Genomic DNA, 23,688 nt, shown 5'->3' on the forward strand with positions numbered 1-23,688 from the left:
CACACACATTGGCCCCAGAGAAATAAAACACACATGCATTGGCCCCCACAGGTATAAAACACATACATTGCCCCCCCACAGAAAAATATAAAATTGGCTGGCCCCCACAGAAGAAAAAAAAACATTGCCCCCACAGGAAAAATAATTACATTGGCTGGCCACACAGAATAATTATAAACCACATTGCTCCCTATACTGAAAAAAACCCAAATGCCCCCCTCCAAAGAAAATAGCAAGTCACATTGGCTCACACAAGAACAAATATACATTTTGTTGGCACCTACCTATGCCTCATCGTCTGACAGTGCAGCGCTGTCAGCACAGCAGACTGCGGGCCAGCGGATGGAGCGGGCGGGATGACTGGCTGGCTGAGCGGGCAGGCGTGACCTGTGATGTCACACTGCCAAGCCTACAGAGGTTACGGCCCGGGCGTGCCTGAGCTTCACAGAAGAGCTCAGCGGCAGCGCTGCCCGGGCCGTACTGAAGTAATCTGATTGGCAGCTCTGAGAGCCTCTGACAGCAGGCTCCGACGGCGGCGGTGACACACTTTACAACCGCCGGTGGCACACAGGTTGAAAACCGCTATATTAGTGATTGTGACATCAGTGTCCTGGCCTCTGACCATTCTGATCTTTATCTAAAATTCAGTTCTGTGACATTTGGTATGTTAACACGAGTTAGCCCTATAGTGACTCTATATTCTCTATTTTACTATGATTTGGTACTTTAATAAATCGAAAACCCATTGTTTCTCTACTTGTCATTAAACTTAAAGGTCTTCAAATACCCAGGTAATACATTGCTTGGTATCTCAACTGGAGTGACTTTTACAATACATAATTTGTGTAAAAACCCTGCATGTGTCAATAAAGCAGTTACTGATGTGAGAGGGGGGAATTCAATTGATAGTCATGTGTGGCTAAACTTCACCGCAATGTATGGCTGTGCACATTGCTGTCTATTAGAGTGCACAATATAACAAAGCAAAGAATAAGTTAGATTGGCAGCAGTCAACTGGGGACTGCAGGTGAAGGCTTGTCTGGCCGCTGGCGGTCCACATACCACCATTTCTCACCACTGGCTTAAGCCAAAGTCAGGCTTTGTAGATATGCTGTAAGTTAAAATCGTGAAAATATAGACCGGCTAGCCTATGTTAGCAGTTCAGATGATGGTGATGAGATTTGTGAATCTCTATCATCCCTTTTATCAAATCGTACCAGAGTGTTCTGTTGATTTCAATATGTTAGGTCCTAGTGAGAGCAAAGGACATCTGAAATAATCTTGTCCCATGTTCAAAGGTGGTGAGGTGAGGATAAACATTTACCAAAAACAGGTAAGCCTACAAGTGTCACAGGCAAATGTGTTCAAACTGCCCTAAAGTACATATTACAAATAAAAGCATGGTTGCTAGTTCTCCATCACATGCAAACTTACAACAAATGCCAAGAATTTCCCAATTTAAGAAAAAAAAGGGTATATTACTGTATGTAAAAGGCTAGATGTCATTGCAAACAAAATCTGTATTTTAGAATATTTTTTTAGGGTGCCATGAATAACATGGAATGGTGAGTGCCTTGTTTGTGTACAAAGAGTCAGAGAAAGTCACCAGTCCTGATCCATGATATGGTAAGCCATATAGTCTACTTTGGCAGAAATATGCAAGACTCTTATTTGTACATAGTTACGTGTGCACTGTTCTCCTTGCTGATGATTGCCTATGACAATAACTATGAATTGTGCAAACTGTAGGTTCAAGCATCATCACTATAATTCTGTTGAAAGCTTCAACCAGCTATTGCTGCCATTCATCATTGATGGAAATAAATAGCTGAAAAATATACAGTATGACATATCCTAATGTATTTACTTTGCAAGAAATGATAAAGTTTGTTGACTGTTCACCATATTGGGAAATTACTGAGATGGCAAGAATCTAATTGCTGTTTTTCAAACATAGCTGTAACCGCTTTATAGTCCAACACTAAGGAAATCCTTAGGGGGGATTCAATTAGCCGCAGTCACTTCCTGCGGGCTAATTGATTACTTGGGCAATTAGCCCTGAAATCAGTCCTCAGCACTGCACTTAATACGTATTTCTTTTCAGGCCTGAGCAGACCCGATATATGTGATAATTAACAGTGGGTTAACACATAGGTTCGGGAACGTTTCCCAGATTCTGTGTGTTAATGCCCGATAATTTATCGGTCGAGGAAAAACGCTGTTATTGAATAGCCCTGGGCAGCAGCGCCAAGAGCCACGCCGGGCCCGGGTGATGAGGGGCGTGGCCTTACAGCGGGAGGTGTGGCCACGCCCTCTTAGGGAAAAATATTTTTGGAGAGCTGTAAGCCCCATCAGCCCGGCGCATAGCCAGTGGGGGGGCGCGATCAGTGTGATCGCTCCCCCCCACAGGCATAGGAGACTGGTGCAGCTGCTACTTAGCAGCCGTGAGCAGTCTCCCAGTGCAGCACAACACACAGGCTGCTGTGATGTAAGAGAGAGGGGGGGCGTTGCCGGGCCCCTCCAGGAAGCCCTGGTAATTCGTACCCACCCATCCCCCACCCCCTCTCGGCGTCCCCAGAGCTTTAAAATCCAAGGCTACCACCATTTTTCACTCTCAAATTATCAGGGCTAATTTAATTCCCCCCATAGTGTGACATTTAAGCAACACTTTTTACATGGTATGGTTGTCTGCCTTCTGCTCCCAGAGACTTAGATATTGGAAAAATAGTGGCTGGGTCAAACTGGACCTGGGATCCCAAAATTGGCATCAAATTGTGATTTACAGGCTGAATTTCAGGCAAGAAGGTGAATTGCGTTATCACAGCCCCACCCCTGTACCAGTTTGCTGCGATTCCCTGCACCACGATACACGGACATGGTGCCAGGGAATCTGTGGGAGGGTACCCCCACTCCTGGTAGCCGGGAGAACTCCCTCAAATCTAGGAGTTTATCCGTGTGGCAAAATTGGACAATGATCTTGAAGCTTAGGAGAGGCGATACAACTCAATGCAATGGCCACAATGTGCTGCTTTAGAACATCACACTGTGGCCATCAACAATGTTATTTTTTTCCTTGTACCCCATCAAGGTGTACAAAAAAAGTAGCAATGTTGAGTCTATCGTATATGGCACATATGTGTGCAGCCGAGCAGTGCAGAGATATTCAACACCGCATCCCAGTAAATTGAATCGGCCCCATTCAATAGATTCTTCTGTGTCTTCTCAGCCTTACTGAAACAAGCATAGTAGGGATGGTCATCAGAAAGCGATGGTTGGCAACCATCTATATTCCCATTTTGATGGAATTGTTTCTTTCATTTGATGCCTGCATTGTGATAGTTGCCACCATCACGATTGTTTCCAAAAGCTGCTGATGTCCATTCTGCTACATTCAGGATGGAGTGTTCACAGCAGAGCTCTTTTGCTACTGTTAATTTAAACCATTGATTGGTACCTAGTGATGGCTACATGCCACCATCACAAAACATGTTGCGATGGCAACGCTGCCACTAATCAATGACATCACTACAACAGAGTATATGCCAAGCCTTACCCAGCTGTTCACCCAAAATCTATTGAACGATTCAAAAAGGATTTCCTACTTTTGAAAGTTACTGTACCTAATCGGCTGTAAATTTTACTTTGCTGTCCAACCTGTCAGCCTTTTACTAGACCATTGACTGCAAACTCACAGCACTGCTGCCTATTCCATTTACTTTTAATATGAAGTACAGACTGCTGATTCAGAAATACACATAACAATGTGTGTGATATTAGCACCAATACATGCATCATTGCCAACTGTCCCTGTTTGTCAGGGAGATTACCTGAAATAGTAGCAATCTCCCTGACATAATTGCACCTTATCCCCATTATGTAGTTGCTGTTATACACTTGGGAAAAAAGTAATCAAAACTATATAAGTATGCAGGGGTGTATTGGCCTTGCTGGGAAGATCCTGCTGGGCTGACACCTGTGTGTGGCCACCTTTCGGCTTTTTGAAACATGTAGGGGAGAGCCACGCGGGATGTTAGGGACAATGCTGAGGCTGCCCTGACCCATTCGGACATAACGGAGACATGGAGTGGCTCTACCCCCAGTAGTGGTGCACTTGAATGACAGGCAGTCCATAGATGCCTGTCATAGCAAGCAGACTAATAGCAGCCCACGGACGATCTCAACATTATAACATAATTCTAAGGGCTGCCATTCACTGCCTTGTGAGACAGAGGCTGTTGAACATGGCGCTGTTGTCAGCCCAGGATGTTCTCCTCCTGCTCCTCTGGCTCTGAGCTGAGCCAGGAATCAGGAAAGCACCCCCAGAGAGGAGAGCGGGGCAGAGCTCTGATTTCTGGGACCCTGCCGCTGCCAGTGGTGAATCTAGTGGGGTGTGGTGGGGGGACACAGCCACTTGTATTGAATAGTTCCAGTATGAATTAAATATTCTACTCATAGCTGGGAATTCTACAGTAATTGATGTTCTGCACTGGATGTCCTGGTGGTAAACCATCCAAATGTCAATATGAATTCCCACAAATTATCCTAGAACATGGTGTCCCTTTGTCATTAAAAGTGTTCTAGGGTTTCACACTCTCAGAAGCATAGCTAAATCCTCTTAACATGGGCACGAGTTGCTGTTACAGTATATGATTGTTTATATCTATTAAGTCAGAAAGTGTGTGTCTGTCTGTTTGTCCTTTATGCACAACCAGAGTTTTGTACCTAGCTCCACCAAATTTGGCATGGTGGTATAGTTTGACCAGGATTAGGTTTATGCCTAGATTTGAACTTTGTTAGGGTCACACAATCCCATACAACCAGGACACTGCTAAATTACACAGGTTCTGGGGCTGGCTTCACACACACGGTCACTCTCATCTCTTCCAAAGTGCTGAGATTTATCTCTCTTCCATATACATGAAATACGGAGTTAGTCAGCCCTCTGTGTTTACATAATAAACTTTGACAATAAACTGGGCATGATTAGCATTTTAACAAAATTTAAGAAGGACGCTAATTGAAAGATGACAATAAAAATAGTAAATAATAAATAAAAAATAGCAGCACACACCTGTAGATTGGTGTAAACCTACTAAATACCAACCATCCAAAGATAGTTGTAAAAAAGAACTATTATACTAAGTGATGTTGCGCTAATGTTGATTGGAATCAAAATATATAATTATAATAACTTGACATGTCAGAAATAAATTCCAAGACGCCAATAATATAATCAAATAATAATTTATAAAAGACACAATCTCACTAACACTATAAAATATATATAATCATGCATACAATGTATATATCATCTGAAGACCACTCCTGAAATCCCTATATAACTGTATAGATGTAATAAATCCACAATCGGGAGTTTCCTTCATATGCTATCAATTAAGGTTGTAATTTTGTAACACAGTCATATAACTCTCACTGGACTTGTATATAAGGTCCTTTTTTAAGGCTTCATGAACCTGACCTCTAAAGTTGTAACAATCGGTGGCTCACTGTCCAATAGCGGTGTTTGCCATGTATAGAGTGTGGAGTCCCAACTTGCGGGGAGCGAACAGCCCGATGGTCCCGGCTTTTGAAGGCAAGAATTTAGTCAGCCTGTGACCGCGTCCCAGACGCTGTTGAAATCCGGATGTTAAGGACTTTCTCTCCATATATAACTGAACAGCTCTCACTAGATATAGTCCGGTAAGGTAAATAGTATCAATAGCATGTATCACTGACGCGTTTTGCTTCTATTTTAAGCTTTATCAAAGAGCATGGATACCTTTGGCTCCAGGTCTCTCATATTTATTCCTGCCTTCCTTGATTTAATTTGTAACAAGAATTTTCACCTGTTCCAACAGGCGTATTGAATGGTCATTACTTTCTATAGGCATGAATAAAATCAACATCTAAAACCATATCATATTAAATTAAAACATTAGTATATTGGCGTCATGGTTAATAAACAGATACTGACTTCTATATTACATAATCTGAGTTAAATATACCATATAAACTAAATATAAAAGAAAAATATAATTCCAACAGACTTTCGAGTGGGTTTCAAACCCGTCTTTAGAGGCTTAATTCTTCAGGATCGTACTATTATCTCTACACTATCCGTCCCATTAGTAATGTTAACTAGAAAAGGTATAAATATAGCCTATGTTATTCGTCTGGATCTATTGACAGTTTCCATTGTCGCCTTAAAGAGATCTATTTGCAATGGCTATTAGGACTTTCTTGTTCTACTGAAAATCATACATTATTATATCAGAACATTAAATAGAAATCAATGCAGAAGTTGGCAATTGGCTAGTCACAAAAAATGAATTAAAATTAGACATAAAACATATATAAATACACAGACTAGTTCAAACTTAGAACCCCCAACTTCCAGATACCAAGGACCATAGCGCTAACATCTACGCCACCCACCTTACCATACATTGCTAGTGCAAAAGTAGCAATCAAATCAGAACTAAGGGTCGCCCAAAATTAGGTATAGGAAAAAAAAATTAATTCTACCAATTTGCATATAAAGTGGTCTTCAGATGAGATATACATTGTATGCATGATTATATATATTTTATAGTGTTATCGAGATTGTGTCTTTTATAAATTATTTGATTATATTATTGGCATCTTGATATTTATTTCTGACATGTCAAGTTATTATAAATTTTGATTCCAATCAACATTAGCGCAACATCACTTCGTATAATGATTAGCATTTCACTCACTGTCTCATCTTACAAAAGCTGCCCCGGGGGTCTTAGCAGAAGGCCTGGCAGGTTCACGAGCAGCTCTGCACTCTATACATTCAGACTGTGGCAGACAGCATAATCAATCCACAATCTTTGAACCTAGCAAAGCTTAGCATACGGAGATTACAAACAGCAGGGAAGATTGATCGCAGCCACATAGTGCCACTGGGGGCAGGCCCCCTTCTGTCCAGTCCCGGCATTCCCCCCCTGATGGCAGCCCTGCTAGACATGGTCTTCAATGTTGGTCTGCAGAGTGATTTCAGGGGGTGATTTAGCTGTGGACACAGTGACAGGGAATCTGCTCATGCATCTGACCTGTGATTGACAGTCTGCTGCCATATATGGGCGGGAAGGGGGGCGGTGACTTTCCCTGTTTCCCAAAATGGAGGTGTGTTGCTGCCATGGGGGAGGGGGGGCGGAGGAGTGGAGAGGCCAGGATCTCCCTCGGCTGACAGATATTTCCTCTACTCTTTTACTCATCTGCGGCAGCCAGCTTGCATGACCCCATGGTCTCTTAGCCAGAGATTGCAGATAATCAGATGCGTGTCCTTGGAAACAGCTCAGATCAGTATTGCATGCAGGAGGTGTGACGCCTACTGTTGCATTACCATATTATAGCTATCGCAGCTGCATTAGATTCCGCGGCAGTGGAATCTTGGTGGCAGGTCCCAGCTGTAGTTGCGACTGGAACACTGCATCATGTCTTGATCCATGTTCCGACTGTTGCAGGCAGCACATTCCTATCTGTCAGTATGCAGCTGTGGTCTGCACACATACAGGCCCTCATTCAAAGGCGCTCGCAAGAAGCGAGCGCTCATTCTGAATGAGGGCGGCCACTTGTTTTCTTTAGTGAGGCCTCCTGGTCGCTAGCTAAGCTGTGGGTTACCACCCACAGCTTCACAGACCGTCCAGGGTCTTGCGACGATACCCTAAGGTTCGGTCTCGGCAACCGCAAGCCCCAGGGAGCTTCCTGCTCTGATCGAGCAGGAAGCTCCCACTGACATCACTGCTGTCAGTGCGGCCGCCCACAACACGGCAGGCGTTCTGTCAGGAATGCCTCCGTTTGTGTAGCCACCCCCCCGACCCTCCTACAAAACGGGGCGAGCTGTCGATCAACATCGACAGTCGCCCCTTTTGTAGTGAGCTCCGGAGCGAGAGAAATTCTCTTGCTTCGGGACATGCGCAGTGCGCCCGCTGCGCGTGTGCAGGGCCTAAACATCGACCCAGTTGCGAGCGCTTAGCGCTTGTGACTGGGTCTGAATGAGACTCACAATCTGGTCATTAAGGAGTCCTCTGCAGGGATTGCTCTGATTGGTTCCTGCTCCTGTTAAGTTACAGCCAGCCCTACACTTCGTGCTGGTGATATTGTCTGACATCCAGTGTATGTTTGCCCTGTGCTCAGAAGCCTGAGTTCTAGCCGGTTTTACCTTGTTCTACAGTTCCTGTGTCCTGTGCCTGTCTGCCTGATCGGTATGCACCTGTGTGTCATCTGCCGTGGCTCAATCTGTTCACTTCCTCGCTGTTTGGACTTCCCAGAGCAGTGACTCTGCAGCCGCAGCCTAACTCTCTGCTACCCGCGGCATTTCCATGCCACAGCCTGGTCTTGCCGTGCCAGTCTATTTCCAGCCGATTCAAGCCTGCAGTGTTCTCTACCTCGCTGCCACGCCTCAGTTCACCAGTCTACCATGTTGTTCGTCACACTTCGGCCCTCAAGGTTGCTTCCGTCTTGTTCCTGTCACACCTCTGCCCTCAAGCCGCTGTCTTGTTCCTGTCACACCTCGGTCCTCAAAGCGGCACTTCAGCCTTCAATGCCGCATCGTGTTGTTCCAGTCACACATCGTCCTTTAAGGCCGCTCCATCTTGTTCTTGTCACACCTCAGCTCTCAAAGCTGCATCGTGTTGTTCCAATCTCACCTTGGCCTGCAAGGCCGCACCTATAATTATGTCTGTTCCTGCAGCCTGTGGTTCTACCACATTATTGTGCCTTATCTGTGTCTTGTCCTTGTTTGTATCTTGCCTGTCAAGTCCTGCTTGTCTAGTCCTTGTCTGCTATCCTGCAAGTTCACAGTCCTGGTCACCGCTGCACTGCAGCTAGTTATCATTGTTAAGCCTTCCTTGTCTGGCGTCCTAGCTTCACCATAGCCCCAAGATGTATCCGAGACCATCATCATTTGCTGCTGCTAGTGTACTATGGGGACATAGAATGCAGGCGCACACTAAGAACAATGATAGACAAAGTAATCCTAATAAACTTTGAGGTAAGTCCTGGATAAGTTGAATGTAATGTGTTAGTATTAGGAATCCATCTAATGGGGTTCACCTTGACGAGGTGGATGGGCAAACATTTTTGGCCAAACCTGTACTAGAACCTCACTTATACTCCATGTTAATTGTAGAGTTTATTAGGATTATTTTGTCTATCATTGTTCTTAGTACCTAGTGTGCAGGCATTCTATGTCCCCTGCATTGTACTACAAGTCTCAGCATGGCAGCACCTGCTATTATGTTTACAATTAGGGTGTGCAGTCCAAGCCCCCCCCCTTTGCTAGTGTACTATATGATTCACTACTGATCGCAACTGCGATTATGCACGCAATCAGCCAATGGTTGCGTTCTGCAGATGCATCGCAGTGACTACTCAAACCCATCGTAGAGTAACTGACAGTGCCATTTGTAGGAGGTGACATGGGGTGGTTGGCAAAATGCAGGCGAGCCAGAGCGTTTGAACGTCGTTGCATGGGCGTAAATTATCCACTGCGATGCCTTATGTAGCTTGAGTACTCAGCATGTGATGAACTTAGCAATTTCTAAGTAAGGTCAGAGGTTGTGCAAGTGTGTGTGAGGCTGCGATGGTTTTGCAGTCTTGCTAAACATTACAGATGTGTGTAAGTTGGAGTCTCTATGTAGTGCTGCAACGGCATAGCGATAGCAATGGATTAGCATATCTTCACAGTCGCGATCCGTAGTGAATCAGGCCCTATGTCCTTACATTTGCTCTAGAATCCATTCACCTGCAGCCTCTCTCCAGTTAGTTCCTATAGTGCAGGGGTGGGGAACCTCCAGCCCGTGGCCCGTATACGGCCCGCAAGGTGAAATCATCCGGCCCGGCCGGCTGTCAGCGGCAGCAGCAGAATCAGCGTAGTGTAGCGGCTGTCAGCGGTGACAGGTAGCACAGCGTGAGAGCGGGGATGTCAGGATTGTCATCGGCGGCAGGTAGCGCAGCGGAGGAGAGGGGATGTCAGGATTGTCATCGGCGGCTGGTAGCCAATGACCGCTCTGACACACCCCTTCCCCCCGCAGCGCTATCAGCGGCGGCAGGTAGCACAGCGGGGGGAGGGTGTGTGTCAGGGCTGTCATCGGTTATCAGAGGCGGGAGGTAGCGCAGCGGTGGAGGGTGTCAGGGCTGTCACCGGGCAGATTAATGCAGGGGCTCTCTCCCTATCAGTGGCGGCAGGTAGAACAGGGGGGGATCAGGGTGTCAGGGCTGTCATTGAGTGGCATGCAGGGCTCTATCCCCATCAGCGGCGACAGGCAGGCAGCGCACAAGGGGGGGGGGAATCAGGGCTGTCATATGGCTGCCATTGAACTGGTTAGTGCAGGGGCGGGCAGGGTCTCACCCTAATAGCGTGGGCAAGCAGGCAGTGGCGGCACAGCAGGGGGTGTGTAGTAGTGCTGTCATCAGGCTGGTTAGGACTGAGAGGACCCCAGGGTTGCCTTATCAATCTGCCTGTCACACATCCATAGGGACTGCCCCTCCAGACTCTGCCTGGCAACATACCAAAGAGAAGCAGTTACTTACAGCCATCGCATTAAGGGTGAGTTAATAATGTTTTTAACCAAATATAATTTTGTATGGCCCCCGAATGATTTTCTAAAAATAAAAATGGCCCTTGGCAGAAAAAAGGTTCCCCACCCCTGCTATAGTGGAAGGAATGCCACTCCTCAAGCCTGTCTAGTTTTCAGTCAGCAACCCTGCGGTCTCATAATCATGTGAGAACCGTAACAAGCTGCTAACATGCAATGGCATATCTCTCTGCAGCTGAAACAACCTCTCTGTTCTACAGTGATTTCTGAAACAAGTGATTCCAAACAGTATGAGAATGCGTCTGCAGGTGCACTTCAGGGTCCAGTCTTCAACCCAGGCAGCGCCGGGTCTCCCAGCTAGTGTATATATATGTGTATGTGTATATAAATATATATATTTCTGTCCTTTCCAGTCCCCACCCCCTCCCTGCCTATCATGCTTGCCTCTCCCTGTTCCCGCTCCTCTTCAGTTCCAGACCTATTTAGTATTCACTGGAGAGAAGTTCTCGAGAGTGCCCAGCATAGAACCAGGGTTGTCTTAACAGCAGTGTGGGCCCTGGGCAAATTAATGCACTGGGGCCTCCTATCAACCCACTCACGGGAAAAAATTTAAATGGTCAATAAAATTAAACCCTCCTGCATGCCCATCAGACCTCCCACACATGCAGAGAGACTCTGTCTGACTGGTCTGAAGCTGGCTGATGAAGTAAACTGGGACTGAGGTGAGTACTCGCGGCTGTAGGGGGGCGGGTTGGTGGGTCCCTACAAGCTTCGGGCCCTTGGGCAACTGCCCAACGGAAGAGATGGCCCTGCATAGAGCGCCGAGCATGCCCCACAGCATTTCACTACAGGCAATGCCCCCTTTCCAGGTGATCCCAAGCTACACTATTAGCCTACATATGGCCACTTTCGGAAATTATTCCAGGGCCACTTTAAATTCCCAATCCGCCCCTGAAGGTATGATACACGTCTTGTTGAGACATGCATTGCTGTAGCCTTGTATTCATCCTAATAACTCCTTCTATTGCCAGTGCTTACTACACACCTCAAGCATGTGTAGGTTGGACCTAGTCACTGCCATTATAGGACCTGAGTGTGATTTGACAGAAATCTATGTACAAAACTCACTCCGTCATCATCCACATCACGTGTCATACAATGCAGCACACTCTCTGCCAGCAGCGCTAAGGCTGATGGTGTGCTGCTGCTTCGAGGTGACATACATGCAGTTGCACAGCACAGAGCGTGGGATATATGATTTGTGCGCAAACCCAGACACGCAGAACTCCTGGATCAGGTGAAGATGAAGAGTGAGTGCGGCCCCGCCCCCTGCACATGTAGCCGTCGCTGCTGGATGGTGCAATCCGCTCTCAGCCTTGCTGCATCTGTACAGTGATCACGCGCCGAGCTCGTGGAACTGCTACCAATCAGTAGCTGCGGCTTCAGCGTTTGGCGAATCAGAGCACAACATCAGAAATCACCATGTGAAATCGACCAATGAGAAGAGGCCCGTCCGCCGGATAGTTACTGAGTGTGGCTGCCGCTGCTGGGATTTTTTGATGAAGCTGCTCTGCATTAGTTCAGACATCATTTGGCAGCACATCACACATACACACTGTGTATAAGCATTCCATTCTGTTCTCCTGCAGACTACTGTCACCCAGCATTCTCCTCATTGTTATCAGTTCCCATCTCACTGACCCTTGTGTGCTGCATTCATGGACATCATCAGGCAAGTCCTCAATTTTGGTGCTGGACCAGCCAAGCTCCCACTCTCTGTAAGTATTGCTGTAGTAGTTGCTGCCAATAATGGCAAATCTTTACTGACAGCCGTGTCTAGGTGCGTATACTGCCAGACCTCATCATCACTTACACATGCATATGGAGCATAGTATTAGCAGTAAGAGAAGAAGGGAGACCTGTGCTTTGTGCTCCCCCTGTGAGATATGTAATACCTTACATTGGGAACTGCCTCTTTTGCTGCCATAGAACATGCCACACTGACACCTGGGCTTTCAGGTAACAAATAATAAACCTCTTACAAAGATCCACTCACTGCATTTTGTGATCCAATTGTGGTTGCCATGTGCTGGAAATGTAATTAGGGGCTATGCCCAGAAGGTGCTTATTGTTGTGTCAACAGTCCCTAGTTATGTAAACATGTAAATGGATCCCAGCCAAACTACAGCTATAATGAATTATCTGCTGACAACAAACTGATGGTGTGATCTGATGGCATGCATGGTTGTGCTAATGTGTGATGTACTAACTAGATAATTGTATTGAAAAATACCTTGGTCTTCCAAGTAAATCTGCTCATGTGCTGCCTCTTAATAAGAAACTGATGTTTGAGGATATTCAAGAAAAGACTCTGTATTGCATGCTAATTGGCTCAGTAATAATTAGAAGAGTGGGTGTGTGTACTGTTGTTTTTTTTTACCAGAATATCGGAAACTCCTTACCTATAAAATGTACAGTTGTGACGTGTCTGTTGCCCTGTAATACAGTAGGGATGAGATGATCTGTTTCTATGTATACACTGTATTTAGTATTCGGATGGTGTGAGAGTGCAGCGAAAATATATAGGGAAATACTATAGCTAGTGGGGATAAATGAGATTCATTGGTGCATTAATTCCAAGAAAATACAAATACTAATGGAATAGATTTAAAAGATTTCCAGGAACTCATCTTATGATGTTTGGGGTAATTGGAGCATACAATAGTGCACAGGTTCTCAAACTCAGTCCTCAGGACCCCAAATAGTGCATGGTTTCCTGGTCTTCACAGAATCACAAGTGAAATAATTAGCTCCACCTTTGGATCTTTTAAAATGTGTTAGTGAGTAAGTTAGTGTGCACCTGTGAGGTAACCTACAAAACGTGACCTGTGTGGGGTCCTGGGGACTGAGTTTGAGAACCACTGTAATAGCGTGTTGTCCTGCTGATGTGGGTCTGTGCAGTGAGACATTGCATCAGCTGTCACCCTCTGACCAACCAATCAAAGGAGGAGCACAAAGTTGGGAGAGGGGGGGATACTTGTCACTACTAGCTGCATTTAGTTTTAGCTATATATGTGGAATAACACTATTCTATGATAAGGCTGTAAATTCAATATTGTTTTACATATTTTTAAGGCTGTGATTTAAGAATGAACAAACACGACTGCACTGAAATTAAAGTTAACTATTTTTATTTTATCCTGTGACAACCGAACCCTTTCTATTCCAATATGGCAGGAGGTGATAGGGGATGCACAGTGTGGCATATGTGTTTTGCAAGGCTTTAGGGTCATTCTGTGTCAAATCAACGCACTCTTTTTCAAATTTTACCTCTCCAGCTCAGATTTTGTTCAAATTTGGTATATGGAGAGTACGGCATTCATTTATTAATGAGTTTGTGTAGTTATGTTTTTTGGCATTAACGATTTATGTTTTTTCTCACTTGAATTTATTAATAGTATGCTCCCCGGTGAGCGGTAATGCAATATAACCTGTCGGGACTGTTTTTTTTTCTTTCCAAACAGCGCTGACGAATAGAAGGTTTTTTTACTTTCTATATTGGGCGCATGTGCCGTGAGACCTGGCTCCCCTCTCGTCTTCCCTGCTGTGGCAGCAATCTTCCTGCCCAGCCCAATTGGGTTGGGAGAGAGGCTGCTCGTGCTCGCAGGGATGGAGCGTAGCGGTCTCTGTGCTGGGGTCCTGCGGGAGGGAGGAGTGAGGGTAGAAGGAACTTGGCCACCAGTTGCTGCGGGAAGAAGGGAGGAAAGGGACCACCGGCTGCTGGGGGCTCTGGATGCTGTCGGAGGGTGGTAGGGGGGGGATCGCTGGCTGCTACTAGAGGGAGTGTTGGGCACTGGGGGTGGGCTGGGGGCGGGGCCACCGGGTGCTATCCATGGAGGAGGGGGCGTGGCCGCCGGGTGCTGCAGCTGTACACTGGGGAATTATGGACTGGATGGACCACAGCGCTTGTGAGCGCTACTTTACAGAAGCCTGCAGATGGAGAGTTTAAATTAAAGAAATGAACGGTAAATTAGCATTAACGTTCGGTCATAAATAAGGCTAGCCTACTAGATTGCATGGTGAAATGAAAAAAAATAGCACTTCTGTAGAAGAACACTTTCTATGCAATAATGAATAACACCCACACTTATTTTCCCTCACAAACAAGTTCACACACCTGAAACTCGTTAGTAAATGGAGCCCTATATATGTAGTCTAAGAAAAAATACAACATTTTATTTAATAATCTCATGCCGTTTCTAAAATATGGCTATGTAAAATTTAAAAAAATCGGTCAAAAACACACAACCAGCATATTTTAAAATCGCCATAGCAGTTCTACTAATTAAGCTAGAGGTGGGAGTGGTGTCATTTACTGTGTTTTTTTATGCCCTATCCTATGATATACAGCACAATAGGCTTTGTGAGGAAAAGCTGTTTCCAAATTCAAACTGAAATTTTTGATCATGATTGTCTCAAAAAGTGCATTAGAATATATAATATAGTTATATATTCTCACATATAGAGATTGTCAAAAAGTAATTAAGCGAATTTACAAAATTTCAAATATTGTAGGCCTAATTATAAAAGTTCCTATATGACTTTATTAACTAAAAACAATGAATAATGTTTGCAAGGAAATACATAATGATCTTCAATAATGTTAATGCATTGTTTATGAATCGTGCTCATGAATCATTGTTCTCATGAGTCAATGGTCAGGAATCATGCTCAGTATTGCAGGACAGTTTGTAGCATGTCTGTGCAAGAAAAACTTCACAAACTTAACGTCCATATGAGAACCAAATCCTCACGCCTCTCAATTTTATGAATGGGCAGTAGAAAATATATCTGGAATTAATTTGACGTTCACATCGAGTTTAAAACATTTTTGAATGATCGTTTCAGCCAGTATGTAACTATTCAGGGAACGCAACAGTATCATGCTTTTATACCTGTTAATTCAAGTACATCAAAAATATCTGTGAAAACCTTTTCTTAAGCTGGCCACACATCTAAAGATTATCTGTCCAACCAGCCAACTAGTTGACTGGTTGGAATGAAAATCTGGTAATGTATGGGAGTAACTGACAATCAGCAATTTGCTCCAAAACACTGGAAAATTTACAAAAACTGTTGTTTGAACAAATAGTTTGGATCAAACATTTAACAAACTTGTCTGAACGACCATTTTCATCTGTTTTCTGGCATTTAGGAGCAAATTGCTGATCATAAGTTACTCCCATCCGTTACCAGATTTTTATTCCAACCAATCAACAAGTTGGCTGGTTGGATGTAAGTTGGTCTAGTGTGTGGCCAGCTTAAGGCTACAACATCATCTACATTATTCCTTATAAAATCTCTTTGCAAACTCCAGTTGACACAAATAAATGGCTATATATCCTTTGTGTATAACAAGAAATGGTGGCTTGCTTATGTGATGGACAAGAATGAAGATGAAGACAAATTAAAAATGACCTTCATCCAGCTGGACCTTCACCATCATTCTTCTATCCAAGGAAGCCTGATGTACTATGGATACCTCTAATACATGTCTTATGCAAAGTTGACCCTATAACTCCAACTGGAAGAATTTGTCATGTCTCCTGATGACACTTGAAAAACCACTGAGGCATAGTCAAAAATATGCTGGTTGTGTGTTTTTGACAGATTTTTGAAATCTTTTCCATATTTTGGAAACGGCATGAGATATTTATAATATTTTGTATTTTTCTTAGACTACATATATACTCTCCATATACCAAATTTTAACAAAAATCTGAGCTGGTGAGGTAAAATCAGTGTGTTGATTTAACACGGAATGACTCTTTACTTTTATGATAAATAAATGTCTTTCTTCCAAACTCCTGGTACTATTTTAACTACAGTATATTTGAAGGACACGTAGCTGTCGAGCTGGTGCATCCATGTAGTTTATGTGCGATAGGGATTCCAAATATGCTATCATGTCATGCTTACTGAATATGATAAGTGTACAACTTGCATTTATTATAACTCTTTTCCAGCACATTTACTTAAAAAGCCTAGAGCACAGGGTCTCAAACACTGTCCTCAGGACCCCAAACAGTGCATGTTTTCCAGGTCTCCTCACAAAATCACAAGTAAAATAATTTGCTCCACCTGTGGATCTTTTACATTTTGTGTCAGTGAGTAATGAATACACCTGTGCACCTGCTAGGTGAACTATTTGGGGTCCTGAGGACTGAGTTTGAGAACCACTGGCCTAGAGAGTAAAAAGTATGCATCTATCGTGTAGAAAAATAAAAATGTTATTGTACAGCTAGTCATTATTAAAAAGTAGGGACTTTTGTGGTGACCTCTTTAAAACCTTTTCCTGTCCCTGGAAGTTAAGGACAGTGGGCAACTATGCCATAAATGTAGAATTTGGGGGACAGCAAGTAAAAACTAGGAGCCTTTAGTATAATTTAAGAAGCTAGAGAATTTTTCCAGTCCTGTAGACCAATAGAAAATGGTGAAGGGTCATATACTTAAGGCGACAAATTCTAACATTAGCAAAATGAATTTGAAAATGGTTAAATTATTTATTATCTCTACATTTTGTTTTTTGTAGGTTTTGCTGGAAGCACAGAAGGAATTGGTTGACTACAAAGGGCTTGGCATTAGTGTTCTTGGTATGTAGAGTGCTTTAAAATTAAATAGACTGCTATAGAAAATCTAACATTATTAACCAACCAATTTTCCGCTTGGTTTTTCTGTTTTAATAGAAATGAGTCACAGGTCATCTGATTTCACAAAGATTTTGAACACTACAGAGATTTGCTTGCGAGAGTTGCTGTAAGTTATTATTGGTGTCTTATGGTTAAACCGTTTTCTATAGAAAATGTTGATTTAAACTACAAATTGGTACAAAAGCTTAAACAAAAATTTTTTTTTAAATGGATATAAAAGTCCATTATTTCAGATAATTGTCTTTAAAGAATATTTTACCTTTTTGTGATTTTTAAATTGCTCCTCCCTACCGGAGAGTAGAACATTGTTCAGCAACTGGAAAAATTCTAGTAAAAATGTATAATAAACATGTTTTCTTTTATTATGTGTTTATACTAGCAGTAAAAAGTCAAGCTAAATATCAATGTGTATGAGGCAGTGGTTGTGATAGACTGTTTCTGATTTGATTGCTAATGTACTAATATAGACAGGGGACAGTTGTTATGCTGGGTACACACTGACAGATATATCGCCCACAGAGCTGGCCCTAACCACTTTGATGCCCTTGGCAAGATATTGTCTGGTGCCCACTAGCGCCGCCGCTAGTTCCACCTCTGACCCAGCAACCCTCTCCCAGCACCCATCACCCAGCAGCAGCCAGCAACAACCATCACCCCTCACCCATAGCAGTCCTCTGCCTCAGAGCGGTAACCAGATATTTTGGTACCCTGTGCCTGCAAGGATATTGGCGCCCCCCCCCCATATTTTAAATAGGGACACCCAAAAAAGGGGCATGGCCAAACAATAGTACCCCCAATTCAAATTACTTCACACAGTAGTGCACCTTATTCACATTACATCACAGGATAGTGTCCCTTATTCACATTACATGATATGTAGTGTCCCTTATTCACGTTACACCACACATTAATACTCCTTTACCTTATACACGTTAAGCCTCACAGTAGTGTCCCTTAATCACGTTACACCACACATTAATACTCCTTTACCTTATACACGTTAAGCCTCACAGTAGTGTCCCTTAATCACGTTAGGTCACACAATAGTGTCTCTTCTTTACATTACAGCACACCGTATTGTTCGTTATTCACATTACATCACACAGTAGTGCAGAGCCGCTGGTACCTTCCACCTGTCTTCATCCCATCGCTGCCCGCTGTCAAGCTGAGCCGGCCCCTAGGCATTCCGAATACCCTAGGCATTTGCCTATGCCTAGGGCCGGCTCTGCTTTCGCCGTTTCCATTGAACGGGCGATATATATCTGTAGTGCATCGGTGTGTGTGCACACCTGATAGGTCTGTGAATTAAGTCCTTCACAGACATATCTGATCGGCCCTGCAGCACAGCCGATGATATATCTAGCATATACTGTATATTGCTTTATCTGTATGGCTGACCCGACAACAGCCCAATATGTCTGCAGCAGTAGTAATTGAATATGGCATCACAAGTGGGTGGTCATATTCAAATAGCTCTGCTGGCATATGTATCACCCAAATGATTGGTAAATGTATATCGTTACCAGTCACCTTTACTCTGTGGACCCCTGCTGGAGAACCGCAGTAAACCAGGGGACAGCTGCGAAACATATGGGGCGAACAGTGTACTAGTATAGGGGAAGGTAAGATTATGTGAATGTAAAATAGGATCATAATTAATCAAATAATGCAAATTTATTGTCATCTGCTGTAAGTAATAATATTACAATATAATTGTTTGTTTAAAACGTTATTCCTATTTCCCTGCTGAAATGTACTAAATAAAATAAAAACAAATATAAAAACCAGCAGGTCCAGAATAAATGAAGGTAAAAATGTTCAATTAAGATGATTTTACTGTCTTTTCTTTATTGAAATGTATTACATTTTTAGATACATTTGGTCTAAAACATATGTAAGACTTTCATGGGAACTCCGATGTACATAAGGTCTAATGCAAGCCTGGCCAACCTGTTGCTCTCCAGCTGTTGTGAAACTAAAAGTCCCAGCATGCTTTACCAGCTGATCGATGGCAGGGTATGCTGGGACTTGTAGTATCGCAACAGCTGGTGAGCCACGGGTTGGCCAGGCCTGGTATAGTGGAACAGGGTCTGTTTGTAATCTGCATTGGACGTCAGTCACCACTGTTTAATCCTGTTGGTGTTATAAAGTTACAGAATTTACTCTGTTGCACCCTCTTCTGCTGACATGGTATATAACCGGATAGTATAAAAATACAAAACATAACCTGTTTCTCCCAGCAGGGCCGTAGCTAGGGAAGTGCGGCCGGTGCCATCGTACAGGGCACCACAGGTTAGGGGACACTGTTTGGGCCTGTCAAATTTCTGTTTATTATCATTCTCACTTGTAGCTTCCTCTTATTTCATCCCCAGCATCTCCTGGCCTCCCCTATCTCTTCCCTGGCCATTCCCCTTTATTGGGTGCCTTATGTTCCTTTAAAAAATGAGGGGGGCGCCAATGTTCTTTCTGGCATAGGGCACTAAAAAGTCTACCTACGGGAACACATAGCTCTGCTCACATTGTCATACTGATTGCCCAGCTGAATTAAGTAGATGTTAAAATAAAATTAAGTTGACCTAGCCCAGGTTAATTCCAATTAGGAAATATTAGGAGATATTGTAGCAGTGCAGTGAGTGAGCTGGCACAGTATATCTTACCCTTGTGGCCGTTGTGCCTCACATAGCTTTTACTTATTATGATTTTATGTTTTGAAAAATATAGTGAAGTTGATTTTAAGAAAAAAAAATAAAAATGTTCTTTTAAAATTTATATGGAATGGAAAAAGTTATCTTTTTTTATCATCCGTTTTTGTTTTACCAGGGATATTCCAGAAAACTATAAAGTGCTTTTTCTTCAAGGTGGTGGAAGTGGACAATTTAGCGCTGTTGCTCTTAATCTTATTGGTTTAAAGGAAGCAAAATGTGCAGACTATGTAGTTACTGGTGCTTGGTCATCAAAAGCCGCCAAAGAGGCAGAGAAGTATGGAAAAGTAAATATTGTCCATCCAAAGCTTGGAAGCTATACAGGTAAACAATAACCTGTAATATCTATCAATTAGAGAATGCTACTTTTACTGACTAAAACTGGCTGCACAAGGAGCAACTCTATTTTTTTTTTTCTTCTAAATATTTTGCCTTTCTGTAAAATCAAATCAATATACCCACACATATTACTATGTCTTCATTTCTGTCTGATCATTTTTAATTGGATTGGTTGTCAAAATTTGCGATTGCTTTACACCAGGGATGGCGAACCTCAGGCCCGGGGGCTTTATAAGGCCTGCGGAATCATTTGGTCTGGTCCTCTGAGCTTTTTTTCTGCTAGCCTCATCTGGCTAGAGGGTACCTAGAATGGCACCCTGCAGCCAGAATCTATGCAGCAGTGCCGCCTGGAGCGCCCTAGGATGCTTCAGACGGTCACATCGCTGCCCTCACAGCACCCCGGAGCATCCTCAGGATGCTGTTGGCATTGCTGTAATCACTGGTGGTTGTGGCCCCGCACCAAGTGACGTCACATGGAGGGGGCGTGACCTGCACCGGGCCTGCGAATAATGTTATATATATTAAAAAGGCCCTTGGCAGAAAAAAGGTTCCCCACCCCTGTTCTACACACATTACAATTTTGGTCTGACAAAGGCGAAAGCTTTGCAGTGCATGTGGAATGGAAGATTTTGGTAACATGACTAGATATTCACCTTAAAGCCAATCTTTACATCCAATCTTTTAGGATTATCTATTTGATCATTACATTGGTTTGTACCAATGTTACTAATTTTCCTGTCTTACCAAGTGTGTGGTTAGCAACAAGCAATAACTCTAATAGTGTTTGTGAGTGACATTCAATTAGATTAGAGTATAAGATGCAAATAATTGCTCTCTCTGGCTGCAACATATTCTCCTATGTGTGCAGCTGTGCAATATACAGTATATAAGAGCAACCACTCTTGACTCGGTGCCCCTGCAGGGACAAGGCTAGGGTTGCCAAATCGTTCATTTAATATGGGACACCTATGAAATATACATGCTGCAGGACTTTATCACAACTGTCTCAGATGCATGCAGTATACAGTGTAGGCCTCCATTGGCTTCATGCCTGCCTGTGATGTCATGTCTACCTGCAGCTACATGAGTCAGACAAAGAGAATGGCATTGTGCTGAATGGTGAGCTATGCAGGCAGACTTTTTATTTTTAACTCCTTCACTCAAAACATATATGGGATGTTTCAATTGGGTGCGGATCCCTTGCGGAACATGATCCCACATCACACCTAGATATCAGATTTTGGTTGGTACCCATAGAGGTGGCACAAAAAATCTGCAATTTTGCTATGATTCCAGGAGTACTATATATGGAAAATATATACAGGCAACCCTGCATTGCCAGCATTTATGGGGTTGATTAATTCAATTGACTCCATAAAGTCTTATGATGACAACATGGCCACGGTTAAAAAAAGTAAAAAAAAGATTTTTCGGAATTAGGTTATATAGAGTTATTCGTCAAGTTACCCTGCCCTTTTAATGCACAAACTGGTCTTGCTGGTTTACAACAACTTGCTTTGGGACCATATGCATAGCATATCTCAGACTTTTATGACTTTTACCAATGTTTTATTTCTTTTGTTATCCATTGAAGTTGATTAAAATAAAAGTGGAACTTATCTTTAAAGTATCATGTATGTAAATTTTGCACTGATAATGTTGCATGGACCATTTACTGATAAATTCCGATGCCGGCATCCCTACAGCATTAGGATACGGACCGAGAGGTGTCTGTATACTAACACTCCCCCTCTCACTACCCTAAACCTCCCTCCCCGGTGCCTAAATCTCACCTCCCCCCTAATGCTTAAACCTAACCTCCCCCTCCCTACGCCCTAAACATAACCCTCCCCCTAACCTCATTACTTAGCTTTGGGATTCCGGAGCCGGGATTCTGACAGGCGCTCGTCGGGATTCCTTTTTTTTTTTTTTTTTTTTTTTAAAGATCATTTTTATTGAATTCAAAAAGGTGTAGAAACGGGCAATAGCATAAATAGCATTACAATCATAACAAGACTTACAATTGGCTAATATAATATCATTGAGTAGTATTGTATAATCAGAATCTATACTTTTCTTATTCCCTATGAATTCTAATTTTATTGTATTTAACATTTATTTATATTGAAATAGTTCCTATATAACTGAGACCAACTAAAGAAATTGGTTAAGATGAAAGAGAGAAAGAAAAGAAAGAAGAAAAAGTTTGGGAGGGGGGAGGGTGGAAGTCTATCACATTTCTAGCATATTCAAGAAATATTTTGTAATAGCGACCATGTGGTATTTTCAAATACCTTTTTGAAGTCTGTTCATAGGTCTCAGTGGGTAAATAGTTGAGGTAAGTTTCCCATTTGTCATAGAATTTAACACCCCTTTCAATATCATACATAGCTGTACGTCTATCATAATAGAGAATGTTGAGCATTTCCATTCTAAGCATTTCTAGAGAAGGAGCCATTTTAGAGATCTATTTCTGCAAAATTAGTTTCTTTGCTAGAGTAACCATTACAGAAAGGAAAGGTAACATTGAAAGGGGGTATAAGTGTTGGCGACCAAGAAGTGAAGTCAGCAAAAAGGAATGCTTCCCAAGAGAATGGCAATCTAACTTTAGCAATCTGCATAATAAAAGTGTGTATGTAATACCAAAACTTCTTTACTTTAGGACACTGCCAAATATGTATAAAATTCGCTGAGGTTGCATGACATTTTGGGCAGTTGCTTGATTCGTTTGGGAGCATATGACTCCGTTGTGCTTGGGATATATATGCTCTGTTCAAAAATTTAATATGAGTTTCCTGCAATTTGGCCGAGCTTATCCATTTCATAGTAGACGGGAATAATGACATAACACGTTCTGGAGAGTTGAAGTCTGGGAAATCCTGATGCCAAGATGACCAGACTCTTTTTTTCTATAAACCTAATACATTCTTAGGTAGCAAATCATTGTATAAATATTTAAGTTTATACTTCTTGTTAGATATCAGAGTGTAAGGGGGATGGTGTGGGTGGAGCTATTAGTGATGCATGAGAACCAGGAGATATTTTGCTGTTGATATAATGCAGGGGTGGGGAACCTTTTTTTCTGCCAAGGGCCATTTTGATTTTTAGAAAATCATTCGGGGGCCATACAAAATTATTAACTTAAAATTTGCCTCCTATATTTGGTTAAAAACGTTATTAACTCACCCTTAATGCGTTGGCTGTAAGTAACTGCTTCTCTTTGGTATGTTGCCAGGCAGAGTCTGGAGGGGCAGTCCCTATGGATGTGTGACAGGCAGATTGATAAGGCAGCCCTGGGGTCCTCTCAGTCCTAACCAGCCTGATGACAGCACTGACTGTACTCACCCCCTGCTGTGCCACCACTGCCTG

General features: G+C 43.0%; 1 protein-coding gene across 2 annotated transcripts in view; it reads left to right on the top strand.

The window, feature by feature from the left end:
- Nucleotides 1-11,774: 11,774 nt before the first annotated feature.
- Nucleotides 11,775-23,688, top strand: part of PSAT1 (phosphoserine aminotransferase 1) — a 54,546-nt gene continuing 42,632 nt past the window's right edge. The window contains exons 1-4 of one of the 2 annotated variants that reach the window (XM_088464082.1): nt 11,775-12,346; nt 17,161-17,221; nt 17,315-17,384; nt 20,099-20,304. In XM_088464082.1, coding sequence (XP_088320208.1) covers nt 12,287-12,346; nt 17,161-17,221; nt 17,315-17,384; nt 20,099-20,304 — 397 coding nt within the window. In that variant the 5' untranslated portion in view covers nt 11,775-12,286. Of the gene's footprint in view, nt 12,347-12,568; nt 12,588-17,160; nt 17,222-17,314; nt 17,385-20,098; nt 20,305-23,688 lie in introns of those variants that run through there. The other variant, XM_088464083.1, reaches the window with a different exon arrangement.

This window comes from Taudactylus pleione, unplaced genomic scaffold (assembly GCF_031769625.1).
Source record: "Taudactylus pleione unplaced genomic scaffold, aTauple2 ptg001573l, whole genome shotgun sequence".
Lineage (NCBI taxonomy): Eukaryota > Metazoa > Chordata > Amphibia > Anura > Myobatrachidae > Taudactylus > Taudactylus pleione.